Genomic DNA, 16522 nt, shown 5'->3' on the forward strand with positions numbered 1-16522 from the left:
TGTTCGGTCATCTCACCAGTAGCCTTTTCACAGATGAGCCCGTGGGCAGTAGCAGTGCATGGATTGGCCCTCAGTCCTGACACCTGTGGCTCCTCCAGGTAGGCACAAAAACCAGAGTCACTGGGCTCACCGGGCAGCCAACGCAGACTGCTGTTGGTGAAGGGAGACATATCCTCCCAACCCCAGTATGACACATTGATCTTCCTCAGACCCACCCAGGGAGACAGCCGCTGTGGAAAAACAGCAAAAGTCTAAACACAAAGGGATGAAAAGCTATTCAAATGTGAGATAAAATTTCATAAGAGTGCCTCGTTTTTTTACTCCATCCTGCTATTAACAAAAAAAGGGAAAAAAGCCTGCCTTCTGCATTTACACCTAGGAACCAAAGATGCTATTAAAAGTCTGCTGAGAATAATTTCACAGATATGATTACTTATTTGCCTTCAGGATTCAACTTTTAATGTAATGGGAAAATGATGTGGAAAGGCATGTCAAGGTTCTGTTTGGAACAAACAGCCGCGTTTCAACCCAGCAGACTGACAGGAAATGACATTCTCATGAATACAGCAGGCATGACCAAACTAAAATCATCAGTAGATGCCACAATTTTCTGTCACTGCAAGGAGAATACATAGCCGCGAGGGATGAGAAGAAGCCAGTATGCCCAAAACCGCATTTCCATTAAAGAAGCAGAAGCTCTAATTGTAATGTTGCTGTGAATATTTGGATTTCTCTCAGTGAACAAGTTTCTGCGCCACATCATAGGGTTAAACAAAACAGAGCAGAGCAATAAATATGTAAACTTAGAGCGACATCAGGAAAATTACTCAGATAAAAAGAAAAACTAAATGCAGACCAGACTACGCAGTCAAGGTCTTAGATACTGTAAGTGCACATGATTCCATCAGACAGAATCACAGAGGCCCTATTAGCCCTGCGTAAGGCAGGCAGAAGTGATGAGTGATTATCGCAGTCTGATTCATCAGCTGCGGTATCTCAGAAACAAAACTATGTACAAACCACACAGTCTGAGACAAGATGTTGGAATAGTGGAAAACTATTTCCCCATAATTGGTTGAAAGGCAAGAAAGCTAGAAGAATGCCTGCAATCAGATAACAATAGAGCTGCAGAAAACTGATCGGGGCAAAATCGTCTCAGAATCAATAAGTCAGAGTTAGAGAAAGGCTCCCCCAGCAGCTAAAATGCACTTTTATTTTCACTCAATTAAACACCAAGGTGTAAACTGCAATTCTAGCAAAAGAAAATATTTCAAAATGAATGTGAGATACTGTACTACATGTATATTGTCAGACAATAAAGCAAGGATAAAACACAATATCCCCGCTTTATGACTGATTTAAGCGTACCTTGTCTTGTTGCTGGAGCTTCTTGAGCTCCTCGAGCACAAAGTCCACTTGTTTGGAGGTGGTCAGTGAGGCGATGTTGCCATTGAGGTTCTTGCAGTAATGCTGAGCGTTGTCGTAGCTCTCGCGGCTGGAGTTGATCCTCAAACAGGCATCACCCACCTGGTTCCAACCCTCACTGCACTGCTGAGCTGGACGATCAAAAGAGCATGTCGAGAAGTTAATGACCTCGGGCCAAGAAAACCTTGCTGTCCTTTAACTTTATCAGGAAAAACTACTTTGACATTATTTGTATTGTGTCGTAAGCTAAAAACGACATAATTAACTATGGAATAATATTAGTTAAGTACTGCTCAACGGGGAGAACCATAATCCAAGAAAAATGAAAACAGAGAACTTAGAAGGCATAACAAACCACAGGGGGCTAAAGAATTAGGGTTTAACGTGTGTGTGTGTGTGTGTGTGTGTGTGTGTGTGTGTGTGTGTGTGTGTGTGTGTGTGTCACTGATTTTGTTTGAGCGTAATTTGCACCCATTTGCTCTGTGTGCATTTTGTTTGTGCAATCAGCGGCTCCCTTTCAGGAATCAGAAATCCACACCCACATGCACACACACAGAGATATTATTTTCAGCTCCCACTGCACTCCCCTTAGGCGACAGGGCTTGGTGAACTGAAAATTATGGATAAAGTGACAGCACTATCTCTTCAGATTCAGCCAGCGTCAACATCAACAACACGATGGGTGGGTGCGGGGGGGTAGATGGTGAGAGGTAAGCTAAATACACTGCCAGACCTCATAAACAACATTGGGATGACATCTTGAAAATACATCTCTGCAAATCCCTGATACTGGGTTTAACCGTACAAGCAGCGGCAGAAGAAGTAAACTTGGTAGGGAGTCATTAACATCTGCAAAAATTTAATTAATGAAATAGGCTTCCCTTCAGGTCTGAATGTCAGCGCACTTAATTGACGCAGTAAATACAACCACCAATGTGGCCGTTTCATGTTACAAGGGCTGTTGAGTATTCACACTGTTCAGCATCTCTGCATTAGGTTTAAGTTTTAAAACATATCTGCATTTATCTTGCATCTCCCACAGTCTCCCACATGCTTGCCTGGAAATTACCAAAAATCCTCTGCCATGCATGTGTGAGAACCAAATCCGAAGCTTCTGTTTAATAAGGTGGCGTGTTCGTGTGCACGGAAAGCTTACCGGGCAAAGCGTGGCACTGCGAGTGATTCTGATCCCACTGACAGTTGAGATTCAATGAGCAGCTCTTGCAGTTGGCAAGCTTGCTGCACACCTGCTCGTTCCGCACAGGACACTCAGTGAAGTTCTTCACATTCTGCAGCGGCAGAGAAAAGAATCAAGAGAGAAAGTGTCATTTTATGATAGAGCCCCATGGACCGCCGTGTTAAAATGTCTAAATTAACAGCATTAAATAGAATCTTTACAGTCTGGTATGAAAGACGCTTTTGTTCTCTATAAATAGTTCCCCACTTTATTATATACTTGTTTTATACAGATTTATATAGATAATAGGAAGGTGTCTTACTGGCGTTTGCTCTGTTGGTGCTTTTTCACCATTAATATTGAAATTTAAAAAATAAGACAGCTTGGTTTGTTGTTCACGCAATCCAAGATGTCCATCCTTCAGTTTAAATCAGTTAAATGTATTTAGTTAATTAGTCCGGGCAGTGCCTGTGCACTGCACACACATTTTATGGATATAGTCTGCCAACTAAACCTGCTATGCTTACTTCTGGTTCAAAATATTTTAAATACTGCTACTAATGAATCCTCAAAAATGCAGATTTTAGAGACCAACGGGTGACGTGTCCATCTTTTATATACAGTCCATGTGCAAAGGCTTTTTCTACCTTAAGCAATGAGGTGATGTTTCCATGTAGTCCTGAATACCACAAAATTATCATACCAATGTCGTCGACTCACAAAACCTGTATTAAAAAGCGCATGTGTCCTTGTGTGCACGTTTGGCAGCTTCAGGGAGCTGAACACAAGATCAGCAGTGCACTGCTGCCCCCTGTTGGAACACTTACAGAGGTACAGTTGCTGAAGGCTGAGATGCATTTCTTATCATCGCACCACTGGCACCCCTTGGTGTTTGCTGTACAGCTGGCACAGTCTGAGAACCTGTAGCACCACTCGTCCATTGTAACTACAAAGAGATGAGAGGGAGAGCAACAAGAGTGCATGAGTCAGTCTGTAAATACGGGTAAAATACAATTTCTAGAAAGAAGGCAGTTTTAACAACAACAAATAAAGTAGTGACGAGAAAGTGAAAAGAGGCTGGAGAAGTTCTGTGGTCCTTCTCACCAGCTTTAGGTGGACAAAATGGAGCAGGAGTCAGGCTGCTATTAGCCATTCTGACTTCCCAGGGGAGACAACGGCCTCTGCTCCAGATGCAACGGACCCCTGGCCCAGCCTTCACGCAACCCTCCTCTGCCAAGAAGGCTTGGCAGCTCGGAGGTCGGTAAACAAGCACATCATTGAGCAGCACACTGGAGAAGCCCCCAAACACGTACATGGACCTGAGCAAGACGAAAGAAAACAGTGTAGAAAAAGAAAAAGGAAAAAAAAGGTGTAAACTACAGCCAACAAATTAAGATAAACTGGACTTTTGTTTTTTAATTATGGAGTATTTTTTCTATTTCGCCATGCTCAAATTGATAAACATAATTACCGTAATTGTCGGGCTATAAGCCGCTACTTTTTGCACAAGCTTTGAACCCTGCGGCTTTTAGTCAGGTGCGGCTTTCCTATGGATTGTCCATGATTTTTGTCATATCGTAAGACGATTTGTTTTGTTTGTTCCGCCGTTGTACGGCACTACGTTGCCTGGCGGAAGGATCGGGGTTCAAGAGTGGTATGTTAGTCACATGTCCGTCCGCCAGGCAACGTAGTGCCGTACGAAGTAGCGCGAAAAACAAACTTCAAAGTAGCGCTACGCGTTCAGTGGGAGGCATGGATGATGAGCGGCGATAAACTTGCGAAAAGCAAGTTATGCCCAACTCCACCGGTGGATTCTGACAGCGTGGAAAAGTGTGAAAACATCCATGATCACCAACGGATTTCGAAGGGCTGGACTGCTGCATGATGGAGAGGAGGACACCGCCACGGCCCTTCTGAGGGTGTTCGACTCTGACACTGACAATGAGGATTTCTTTGGTTTTGAAAGTGACAACGAAGGAAAGAAGCTGAGAGTGGATGACGAAGCCATCCTGAGCCTGTTTGTATCCGACACTGGAGAAGAGGACTTTGGTGGTTTTAGTGCTCAGGAAGAAGAGAAAGATGGTGGTGAGTGACTGACTTTTCTTCTTGTTAAAGCCGTGTCGCTGCACCTGAGCCTAAAAGGTAGTCCGAATCTATTTTTCTGGTGTGCTGTAGGTTACTGTTATGTACTACATGTGCAAATATGTACCCATAACTTGTTTTTCAAAATATTAATAAAAGGGGTGTGTCTCCAAACAGCCATCTCTTTCCTGACAATTCCCTTTGTGCATATTCTCTTACATATGATAAGTCAACATTGAAACACCTGCGGCTTTTGGTCAGGTGCGGCTAATGTATGTACAAAACAGGATTTTCCCCTGATTTTAGCTTGTGCGGCTAATATTCGGGTGCGCTTTGTAGTCCGGGAAATACGGTATCTAATCTTTCTCTTTTTTTAAGCAAGTCATTTTATTACATTGTTATTGCTGTGATATTGAACAGTTCTTTATTATTTACACTGTTTTTCAAATTTATGGTAAAAAATTAAGCTTTTAATGCTCACAAAGAGACCCAGTCATCCACTCTAAAGATAAATTAGTGCCGAGACCACGGTGGAATATATTAAATTAAACTACTGGGAAAAACTGGGCATTTTCTATGAAACAAAACATGATTACACCACAGGGACAGCTACCAAACCTGATTTCACAATCAATCTGGGTGATCTACACAGAAATTCTAATAGAAACACTCACCCATTACTAACCACAGCAGAGTGACCGAAGCGGTTGACATCCCTGTGCAGGTCTGGCTTGGGCAGAAGCGTCCACTCGTCACAGGCTGAGGAAAACAAGGTGTACGTGACTATTTCGGATTCGCTGTGTGATTATCAGTTAACATAGCGGATGGATCTGATTGTACTTCTGATTTTATGTGAAACAGAGAGATACATTTAAAAATAAATAAATAAAGGACTATTTAACAATAACAGGATTCTTACCGATGTCGTAGGCGAGGAAGTCAGCAGAGAAGCATTTGGCCCCGTTGCTCAGGGATGTGTCGTTGTGCGTGTTGCCTCCAAAAACGAGCAGAGTGCCGCTGAGGAGCACAGCTGAGTGCAAGTACCGTGGAAAGCCGCTTTCTCTCAGAATGAACCTGGAGCATGTGCATGACAGGCGTGTCAAGGACAACTGTGCCAAGGAGATATGCAACTCCCACGGTGTCACATATAGTCTGGAATGCATAATGAAACAACAAGAGCAGCGCAACTGTGTCGATTTACCATGTCCGCGTGTTCACGTCGTATCGGTAGAGGTCATCGACAAGGCCGTATTTGTTGGCGGGCAGAGCTTTATAGCCGCCATGAACGTAGATGCTGCCACTGCCGCTGTCATACGTGCTGCTGTGGCCGTAGCCTCCCTGGGGAATGGCACCTTTGGTCTCAGGCACCAACCACGTGTTGGACCCTAAAAAGAAAATATATGAAGAAGTTTTTTATAGGGAAAAAATATATATACACAATTAGATCTCTCCTAATAGAATCGAAGCAGACAGCTGGGCTCTTGTATCTTGATACTTCAAACACAGATTTTCAGGGATGGTTTACATGGCTGCTGTTTATACTTTTTTATTGTTTACACTGAAAAAAAAGAAATAAAACAGGACACTTAGACTCTGCTATCCAAAAATTCAGTCATGAAATATGGTGTTTTTGGATTCACAAAGTATTTGCTGGCAGGTTTTAAATTGAAAAAAAAAAAAAAAAAAAGATCCCAAAGAAGTCTAGAATTATGAGTGGATACCATCCACTGCAGTTTGGAAGCACAGCCATACTGGGTTTGCTTGCCAGGGCTTTTAAATTTATCTCAGTGCTAAGGGAAAGCTACAGAGAGCTGATAGATAAGCAGAAACAAAACGTGAAAGAGTCTGCACTTGAAAGCTGTGACTCACTCAGGTTGTACTCCTGAACATTGCTGATATAGCTGTAGATGGGGGAGTAGCCAAAGATGACGAGCATGATAGTCTCGCCGCTGTCCAGCGGGACGCAGTGGGCCGAGTGTCCTTCCACGGCGTATATCTGAGCTTGGGCCGGTGGGCCGACCACAGGGTTTCTCCGCTGCCATGTCCGATTGGGTACATTGAAGACCCACAGCTCGTCCGTCACGTTTTCCCAGCCGGCTTCCAGTTTTCCACCAAACATGTAGATATCATCCTAAACACAGGGCGGCATTTATTTAGCAAGCTAAAGAATGTACTCATCTCTAAACGTGCCATAAATGTGCCTCTAGGACAAGCCTGCGTTTGCTTTAAACTCCATAATTTTAAGTTGTTCTCCTGCTGTTGTTTTAAAATAGTTCTGTGTTTGGAATATGTTACAACATTCAGTTACTCAAAGAAATAAGCAGTTCCTGTTTGAAAGCAACCTTTTCTTTTCTGAAACCACATTTGATTGCTTTTCTTCCCACTTCTCCCAAATATTCCTCCCTCCCAGTCACTGTTGTGGTTTTCTAAATCTGTGTGTGTTTACCTGGCAGGCAGCAAGTGAGTGGCCGTATCTTGGCACGGGGCCACTATTGATGGGAACTGTGTTCCAAATGCCACTCTCGAGGTTGTAGCTGCAGAGAAAAGAAACAGAATTTTACACTTTAAATGCACCTCCAACACACCAAAGAGGGGAAAAAAAGCCCTTTGCATATTCACTTTTTGTCCCACTGTGGCTTCATAACATGCCTGCAACGATTCATCGATCAATAATAAAATTTTTAAAAAATCCTTTTTTTTTTTTGCTTTGATGCTTAGTTTAAATTCTGTAGCGCTCCGTCATTTCGGTGTAAGCGCGAGTGTTTCACCCACATAGACCTGCAATAGAAACACATCTAGAAGCATGTGTGTGTGAATACAAAATTAAAACAGCATGAAGCCCAGGCAGGCCCCAGGTTTTAAACAAAAAGACTGATAACAGCAGCACTGAAGATGATGCTGTCACGCTTTAACGTGGAGCCGCAGTCTCTCTACATACAACCCACGAGGAGTGAAGAGGCGGAGCTCTTACTGAGACTGTGAGCTCAGGTGGAATGAAACATTTTTATCACGTCCAAAACAATAGCGTTTGTTCCTGTAATCACCATCAAGAGCTGGCCGAAATCCTTCATCAAACCACCTGATCAACAACCTCGACGAGAAGAAAAGCAAACTTTGTAGCTGCTCCACCCACTGCCCTTTGTTTTACACAACAATGTACAGTAAAGCTACAGACACTACATTCAAATTTGCAGATAAACTATTAACTTAGTCTGATGCGATTAAATTAAGCAACTCGCTGACGGATGACGGGAGCCTTCCCACTTTATACTGCAGAGATACCTGCAGCAAGCAGGATGAATATAAAGGGGGGCATGGGGTGTTTCAAGGCTCTCATTATATAATTTTCCAGATTTATAATGAAATTATTGCTGTCAGCATTAATCTAGTTAATACGACGTTAACAGCATAACCGCGTTAACACGGCAAATCCCCGTTAGCTCGTTAACGCGGATAGCCCCATGCGAGGGCTGCACGGCGCCAACGCATTAGTGCGGTTAGCTCGTTAACGCATTAGCGGCGTGCAGCCCTCTCACGGGGCCGTGTTAACTCGCTAACGGGGATTTGCCGTGTTAACGCGCTTATGGCGTTAACGTCATATTAACAAGATTAATGCTGACAGCACTAAATAAAATAATATAAAATATTGTTAATTGCATTCTATTATTATTTAAAATATAAAAATACAAGTTTACAATCAAAATGTACATTATTAAAATCTACGCTATTATAGTGTCTTGTTTTCTAATATAAGTTTACCTCAAGGTCTTTAGATTTAATCGAGCTAGCAGGCTGACAAATGCATACATTACTGTTGGCTGCCATTAACATCCAAAAAAAGACACAAAAAAAGCACACCTGGTCACATCATCACACATTAGCAATTTAAACAAGGCACTCCAGGAGCAACAGGAATCATAACACCTGGTGATGAACAAACACTGAGCAGATGGTGAGAGCTTGTCTGAGCAACAAAGATGAACCATCAGCTAAACTGCGAGAGAACTCTGAGCGTGTGCCATATTTCTCCGTTTTTACAGAAGTAGTCCCAAAGAAATTTAAGATGCTGGAGGTGGCGGAAAAGAGGAAAACCACAGAGAAGATTTGTGGATATAGTGAGAGAGGACATGCAGAGAGTTGGTGTGACAGAGGAGGAGGCCGCTAGGGATAGGGAGAAAAGGAAGAAGGAGGAAGATGATCTGCTGTGGCAAAAGAAAAAGAAATCCCAAAGAAATTTGAGTAGGTCTTTTTTTCCTGTGCCAAGTACAGCACATACACAACAATCTGAGACAAGACATAACACGTTAAAAGTATACAGGGTAAAATAAATAAATGCATAAAAAGCACATCGAATATGAACTTTCATTTTAACTGCAAACCTTTCACATATTAAACCAGCGTACAGACACCTAAACCACAGTCACCACTTGATAATTTCAAACGACTTCTGCATAACTGGGACAAAACACACTGCAGCTGTTCTCAATAAGAAGCTGGTGAATAAAGTATAAGACATTCTCTAATGTCTCAGAGTGAAGGGGAATAACTAAAAGAGAGCCGTAGCGATCCACAGCATATCGTAGCGAGGCAAAGGCGTAAAGTAGTGCCCCTTGACAGCCCTGCAAACTCTTCCACACCACCATCCAAGTACTTTAAATATTAAATTCTCAATTTGGCCTTCATGAGAGCAGCACGTACACCATCACAATGTAAGTCACGGACACCTAAACTCATCTGCAATTTTTGTCGGGGAATAAAAGGAAATCTTTGCTTAGCCATACATTGTGTGTGAGCAAAACCCCAAATAAGCAATGGTGGTTTTTCTATTCAGAAACACATCAACAACATACAAAGTGAGAAAGCTGCTCGAGGAAAAACCTCTACTTACTTAAGAATCATCTGGAATGAGCTGTAGTTGAAAGTGTATCCCCCCACCACCCACATGACCTTTTCTTGCACCATAGCCATATGGGAGGCTCTGGCGAGTGATGTGCCGAAGGGCTTGACGCTGGGGAGGACCCAGAAAGATTCTGTTGACGGTACGGTCAGCGAACAGTCCGGGCCTGCAGGGACATACAGGAGAGCAGCAAAACCAAAGAAATTATAGCTCAGGAACAATAAACACCAACGCTCATATGTACAAAAATCTCCAAAATCAATAATATTATAGTCTCTTTTATATCTGCTCCATGGCAACTTAATATTTGCATGATGCAATTCTTCATTAGCACCTGCCAGCTACTTTCATAATTACCCACTGAAACCTTAAAAAGGAAACGGGTTGCTCTCAAACCTCAAAACCCATAAACAGGGGAATGCAATTCAACAAACATGACAGTCAGAGAGAAGTAAACATGTTAGACTGTGCGATCGGAGGCCATGACAAAAAAAAAAGAAGAGATCTCAGCTAATGAGTCTGTCAAGTTTCATCACGCAAAAGAATTTTGTTTCCTTCAGCTCGAGGCGCATAATAATGCACAGGCCTGATCAGCGTGCTGCTAATCAGCATTACAGTACAACACAAGCTTACAACATAAAACCACGGCAGCCTTGCAGACCGCAGCGCACGTGGGAGGAGTCCATCTTTAGTACACCTGATTGCAAAATACGTTGAGAGATGGTGTGATATAAGATTTGTTTTGGAAAAAATGAATTTTGTGTATGCCGCTTCAGAAATATGCCACAGGGTTAGATCAGAGTGAGTAGAGCTGTTCCAAATGACCTTAAGAGGGTTTTTTAGCATCTGCAAAAGATCTGCAGCTTGCTCCCACCTTGCCAGCTGTCATTGCAGACACAAAGCTTCTCCCCTGTGAGGTCGCAGTAGCCGTGGTCAGGGCTGCCGCAGTTGTTTCTGCAATAAGGGATGTCGCAGGCTTCGCCTTTCCAGTACTTGTCGCATTCACAGTACACTCTGCTGGCAGCTGAGTTCCCAGGTGTGCACTTCCCGTGGCCGGAGCAGTTATTGGGACAAGAGTTGATCCTGGACAAATATGATTTGGATTAGTACTCCAACACAGACTGAGGATGACTGAGGGGTGTTATCAGTTAGTGGAACAAAAAGACTGGAGAGACATAAAAACTGTTTAGCATGTCACTAGAAAAACAGCTATAAGGACACGAAAGCCTGAAAACAGTTTGCTGTCATCTATAATTAGAAAGACACCTAATCATTAGAATTGTGACGCCGATAATTACTCACAAGGTAACTACTTACGAGTAAAATATTTCAAATCCTGTGAGGTTATAGGCAGCATCGCTGAAAAAGTGTAATAGTGCGTAGCCTGAAGTCGTCTCAACCTCAGGAACCGTCTCATTACCTCGTATCTCGGGCACGATGAGACCGCTAGAGAAACACAAAAAAAGAATCAGTATTACTTTCTCGAAATTTGCACCAGTTCTAAATTGCAAGCAGAAATTGGTAACTCTCTGCAGTCGACTTGAACTTTTGTTGCATGTGTCTGACTAAACAAACACAGAAGAAGAGTCTGGAGACCTTGACTCCAAAATTTTAACAATTTTTTTTCATGACTTTATTTCATTTATTCTTTTATTTTACAAACCAATACTGATTTGTTAAGAGTGCACACACTGGTTACAATGTGACAGAAGAGTAAAAGTATTTCATCTGTATCGAGGAATAAAGTAAGACGTAAGCGACTCACCTGAAAACAGCAACTAGAGGAGCATATATCGAGTCTCCATCATAGACATACATGTGGTCCCAGCTACATTCTGTGGCAAAGTGGTTGAATCTTAAGCGAAGAACTGCATTTGGACTGAAGAAGAGAAATAACAATAGAATCACGGTTCAGGTTTTAATGGAAGCTAACTAGATTACTGGTTTTTTTTAAGTGCTTTTCAGTCTTATTGACCACTCCAATCACTTTTGCACACATTAATGCATATTTATAATGACTTTTCTTGGCAAACAACCCATCATCTTTCATCCTTTCCTACACACTCGCTAATATGGGTTGAGTTCAATATCTTACCGAAGGACACTAACACGACACACAGTTGACCCTACGATTAGTAAACGCCCCATTAAATCTCCTGAGTCACGGTGTAGTGATGAGCAGCATGCAAATTTATCGTAAGAATTTAGATCAAGGACTGTTAAACTTTTCATTGCCAGTGACCCTGCACAGGGAAGACGCTTTTCCAAGAAGCTCATCTCGGTTACAATATTACTTTAGTTGGCTTTGGCCCAACATTATCTGACACAGTGGCCTGACTCAACTATTTCATCAAGATCCCCAGTTAGCTGTCTAATAAGCCCAGTTACAGCAGCAATAACGCCTGGTTACACCCTGAGAGAAGTGAGTAATTTCAATATAGTATGATGTGTCACAATTCACAGTTTCCATTGCCCTAAGGAGGAAATAAAAGGCATATACTTTTTCTTTTAAACAACAGAAATTTTGCATATATGTTCCAAAATAATCACTAAATTATTCTGAAGACCCAATGGCTATGGTTTATGGGTACAGGGTAATCTTGGGAATATAGCTTGAGAACCAGCGCTACTTCAAGATGCTCAAAAATGTTTCTTTTTCTTTAAACAGATACCACTGCATGATTTTTTCCGTTTCAGCTGAACCATCTTAGTGAATATAAACTGTTTATTGCAATCGTGGTTTCCTGTCTGTCCTGGAGCAGCTGCTGTTGCCGTGACAATAAATAGCATCAACAGGTAAGGTAAAGGTTATTCTTTTCTCTGAATGATGATCCTTGTTAAACATATTAAACTTTCAAAATGCCAGAGCCAGCCAGCTTTACACTACATTACCTAAGCAACAAAAGCATACCCGTCGCCATAGAGATGCTGATGAGCTTCAATTAATTGCATTAATCAGTTTGCACTACATAATAAATTCTGCATACCCAGCATCTACACAACACAATGATTTACATAAATACTTACTAGCCCTCTATGAGCCAGGTGCACTTGGTTTTGTACTTGTAGTTGATTGGACCATCTGTGAGGTATCCTGAGGGTTCTGTCAGCCTGAAAAATCACAAAATTAAAACAGCACAGTTACATTTGGTTAAATTCAAGTATTTGCGGGGAAGAAAAAAAGATTTCTGACTGGTACATACATCAGTCACCCTATCACTTTTAAACAAATTTTCAAGTCTGACAGAGAAGTTCTATGCGATTCTGAATTGATATTAACTTGTAATATCAATCAAATATTTTGTACGCAGATAGCTCTATTGGTGTTTCTCTAAAAAGATGTCTTGTCTGTTTGTCTCTGCCCATAAATGTTGACATGGGTGTCCAAACACAGCACAACACACAGTATTCATATCCAAAGGTTCAATTTAAGACCCCAGAAAATAACTGTCTCCCCAAGAAAAGTCCCAGTCAACCAAAACATCCAATCACTTGTCTCCTGAGAAGGTGCCAAACAAATTAGCAGTGTGTCACAATGATAGAGAACTTCTAAATGGCCATACATCACTGTCCCACATCAAAAGAAATACGAGTTAAATCCCCCCCCGCCCCCTTATATTTTGGTTAGATTTTTCCACGGTAACTGACTAAAGATTGGTTGTAATTCATAAAGACAGAATGATGTGTATGAGCTTCAGATAATAATGCATCATAAAAGCAGACATTAGGGTAAAGATATGGCTGAGGTGTATTTACAGTCTCATAAATAACTCCTGAAGGTGAACACTAAACTCAAGTTAACTATCAAACAGTTTTGGCCGTGTATGTTTGAGCGTATCCAGGGAAACACTAGTCTGTCCTTCAGCGTATCAAGAGTCTGTGTGCTTTTTATCAACCACACCGCACTAGCAAGAAATTAATCTGCAATCCACCTTCAAGAAAGGAATTCACACTTGTTGGTGCTAGGGGGCAATGTGTAAATGTTCCTATTCCTAATGATAACAGAGCCTAAAAGATAAAGATTCATTACAGTTTGTGTGTCTGCTGCTGATGGGAGGTTACTCTCTGACAACATGCCTGATGACAACTTATAGCAAACCCAGGGCACATTGAAAGAGGGGTAATTACTGTGCTCGAGGTACTTCTGTTCCACAGAGTGCTCCTTAAGTGTGTCAAAAGGTCATTATAAGCGTCTGTGAAGATGAACATCATTATTATTATATATTGCGAACATTTTAATCTTTCCTCGTTTTGTCACTTTGTCTCTGCCTCCTTCCTTTAGTACTTTGCACACAAGCCTTGACTTAGTGGCCTTATTACTATATAGCCTTGATAACTTCCTGTGCAGATCAGCAGAGGAACAACAGCTGATAAATATATCAGTCACATCCTCAGTTGGATTTTAGTTAAAGCTAGGTGATGACAGATGTTTCCTCGCATCCACTGCGGGCTCCGCCTTCAGAAAAATAAAACCCAGTTGTACTCATTTGTTTAAAGACTGTATCTGGAATCCATATCAGCAAGCGAGGTGCGAAGTCAATAATGACATGGTACAGTCATGCTTTTCTACCCCATGCTCTCATGTGTCGACTGAACTCAACATTGCAATGGCAACATGGCTCTTTACACATGCCCCCCCCCCCCCCCCTTGTGTGGGAGAGAACATGACAAATAATAAAAGGCATGAAAACATTTAAGATCAAACATTTGACAGCATTTGTATAAATAAACATCTATGAACTTTACACTTGAAGGATGCAATGATAAATAATGAATGCATGGGTTTTCTATTACTAAAGCTGGACCTCTTTAAAGTTAATAAAACTGAAGTGAGTTTGCCTGTGGCGTGCAATCACTTTCTCATCAATACCCCCCCCAAAAAAAGTTGAGTGAACACAGGTGTGTTTGTCCAGTTAAACGATCCTCCCCGACACTGCTGTTTAAAGGATAAACAGCAGGCAGACTGGGTCAAAGTGGTTCCTAACCTACTTTTTGTATAAACAGATCACTTTACAAGCAATCAGACACAGAAATTTAATTTTAAGGGCACTTACTTGAACCTCCCCTGGCAGTGCTGGCACTGGTCTCCCACCCATCCCCGGTCGCAGACGCAGGAGCCGTTGATACATTTTCCAGAGAGGCAGTTCTTTTCGCACGCTTTCGCCGGGGATGCATGAGTGACCAGTACAAAGTAAAACAAAACGTAGACCAACAAGTATCTGCTGATACCTCGCAAATCGCTGTGGATGGTCAGCTTGGGTCCAAAAATAAAGAGTTTAGGTTTACAGTTTCTCCCAGGATCCATTTTCCCCCCCTTCTCCACCGAAAACCGGGGCCTTGAGGTCTACTTTGGGAGAAAGCCTCGGATATTTAGGATGTTTTAATTATAACGAAAAAGTCCTGCATATTCGCTGAGTGATGTGCATACTTAAACGAAGGGCTTTAGCTAAGCCTGCTTACAAAGATTTGGGAGAAAATTGGCTAAGAAGTCGCAATGTTAGCTAAGTGTTTACAAAAGCTGCTTGGTTAACCGCATGCATAGATTTGGAGTGGGAGGAATTCCCTTCACCCTACTTCTTGTTGGAAGAACCTAGCTAAAAAGCCGACCATCGATTAAAGCTATTCAAGTAGCCTAGTCGATTAATACTTTGACAAGTTAAATTTGTTAGCATATGTAGCTTATTGGCTGTCTAGCCTCTGCTCGGTAATCTAACGTTACTGCATTGATTCAATACCATTCTCTCCCAAATGCCATTTGAGCAGCCATTTTAATGCGTAAACAATCCCACGGACTGAAAAGGGGATGCACACTTTAACATACGGCAGTCCTTCCACAGGTCGTAACACTTTCCCGGATATTTTCCACAGACGAACAAAGAGGTTGTAGCGTGTGAAGCCCAGGACCCGGAGAGCAGGCTGCTGCAGTGAACATGGATGTGGTGACTGCGATGTGGAAACAGCAGTGCTATTCTTGCCGACCGGAGAGAGCGCTGGGTACACACTTTGAACTGTTGTTGGTCCTGTTAGTCTATTCCCAAAACGACTGCAGCATCCTTAAACGTATATTTCCTTGGTGACACTGTCTGGTGTTGTGTCCTTGTTCTCCAGTGGGGGGAAAACCACGCCGTTGCTCTGAAAACATGACAAGAACTACAGCTGCGATGGATTTGCTAGCGCAGCGACACTAGACAGTTCCTCAGGTTAAAGAAAAACCAAACACAGCCTGCGCATGCGTACGGGAATGGAGTTCATTTAAAGGTAGAGTGTCGGAAATCTTTATAACTAGGCTATGCGGCAATTAAATTCTATAGGCTATATTTAGTTATTTAGTAGATGTACCGCAAATAATTTAATTTTTTTTCCAAACGTGTTTTGTTTTTGTTTGTTTGTTTGTTTATTACTAGAGGTAATATATGCAAAAATACATGTAAAGATAAAAGTAACAGTGGATGGTATGTTGCAGTCACATTTAACAGTCACATGTTGTAGTCCATGTGTAATGGACGGAATTTCTTACATCCCTAGGGGATTCAGAAATACTGGGAATAGTTGGTGTACAAAAGGTCATGCATCAGGTGTAATGAGGCCTCTTTGTCTCCCTTAATGATGGAGGCTGATTGAACAGAGTGTCCCAAGCTACATGTGTACAGTAATTGTACCACTGGTGAGTTGAATTTTAAGGTTTGGCACACCCAGGTGCTTTTTGGTTAAGGGAAAAGCTAAACACAAGTATTTTTTTTTCAAGCTGGATGCTTTACTATAGCTGAGACAGAGAGACTAATCTCAAAGCAGTTCTTCAGGAATCATAAACCTACAGCTGCCTGGGCTGTGTGGACAAGAATTCCTGGTATTAACTGAGCACATATGTGTATAAACCCATGATATTTTTATAGTAGTTAAATTTGTGCTATGTCTGAGTCTAATTCTTTTTTTTTCTCTCT

The 16522-nt window shown here is 41.9% G+C and overlaps 1 protein-coding gene across 2 annotated transcripts in view; it reads right to left on the reverse strand.

The window, feature by feature from the left end:
• The window catches only part of atrnl1b (attractin-like 1b), a 77686-nt gene extending 61877 nt beyond the window's left edge, over positions 1–15809 (reverse strand). The window contains exons 1-16 of one of the 2 annotated variants that reach the window (XM_040039350.1): positions 14636–15808; positions 12609–12692; positions 11347–11460; positions 10899–11027; positions 10456–10664; positions 9573–9747; positions 7131–7218; positions 6554–6815; positions 5886–6069; positions 5604–5758; positions 5359–5443; positions 3707–3921; positions 3430–3548; positions 2582–2714; positions 1369–1556; positions 17–230 (exon numbers count right to left, since the gene is read on the reverse strand). In XM_040039350.1, coding sequence (XP_039895284.1) covers positions 17–230; positions 1369–1556; positions 2582–2714; positions 3430–3548; positions 3707–3921; positions 5359–5443; positions 5604–5758; positions 5886–6069; positions 6554–6815; positions 7131–7218; positions 9573–9747; positions 10456–10664; positions 10899–11027; positions 11347–11460; positions 12609–12692; positions 14636–14886 — 2605 coding nt within the window. In that variant the 5' untranslated portion in view covers positions 14887–15808. Of the gene's footprint in view, positions 1–16; positions 231–1368; positions 1557–2581; positions 2715–3429; positions 3549–3706; positions 3922–5358; positions 5444–5603; positions 5759–5885; positions 6070–6553; positions 6816–7130; positions 7219–9572; positions 9748–10455; positions 10665–10898; positions 11028–11346; positions 11461–12608; positions 12693–14635 lie in introns of both variants that reach the window. The other variant, XM_040039351.1, reaches the window with a different exon arrangement.
• Positions 15810–16522: the final 713 nt, after the last annotated feature.

Source organism: Simochromis diagramma, unplaced genomic scaffold (assembly GCF_900408965.1).
Source record: "Simochromis diagramma unplaced genomic scaffold, fSimDia1.1 OVJJ01000402.1, whole genome shotgun sequence".
Classification (NCBI taxonomy): domain Eukaryota; kingdom Metazoa; phylum Chordata; class Actinopteri; order Cichliformes; family Cichlidae; genus Simochromis; species Simochromis diagramma.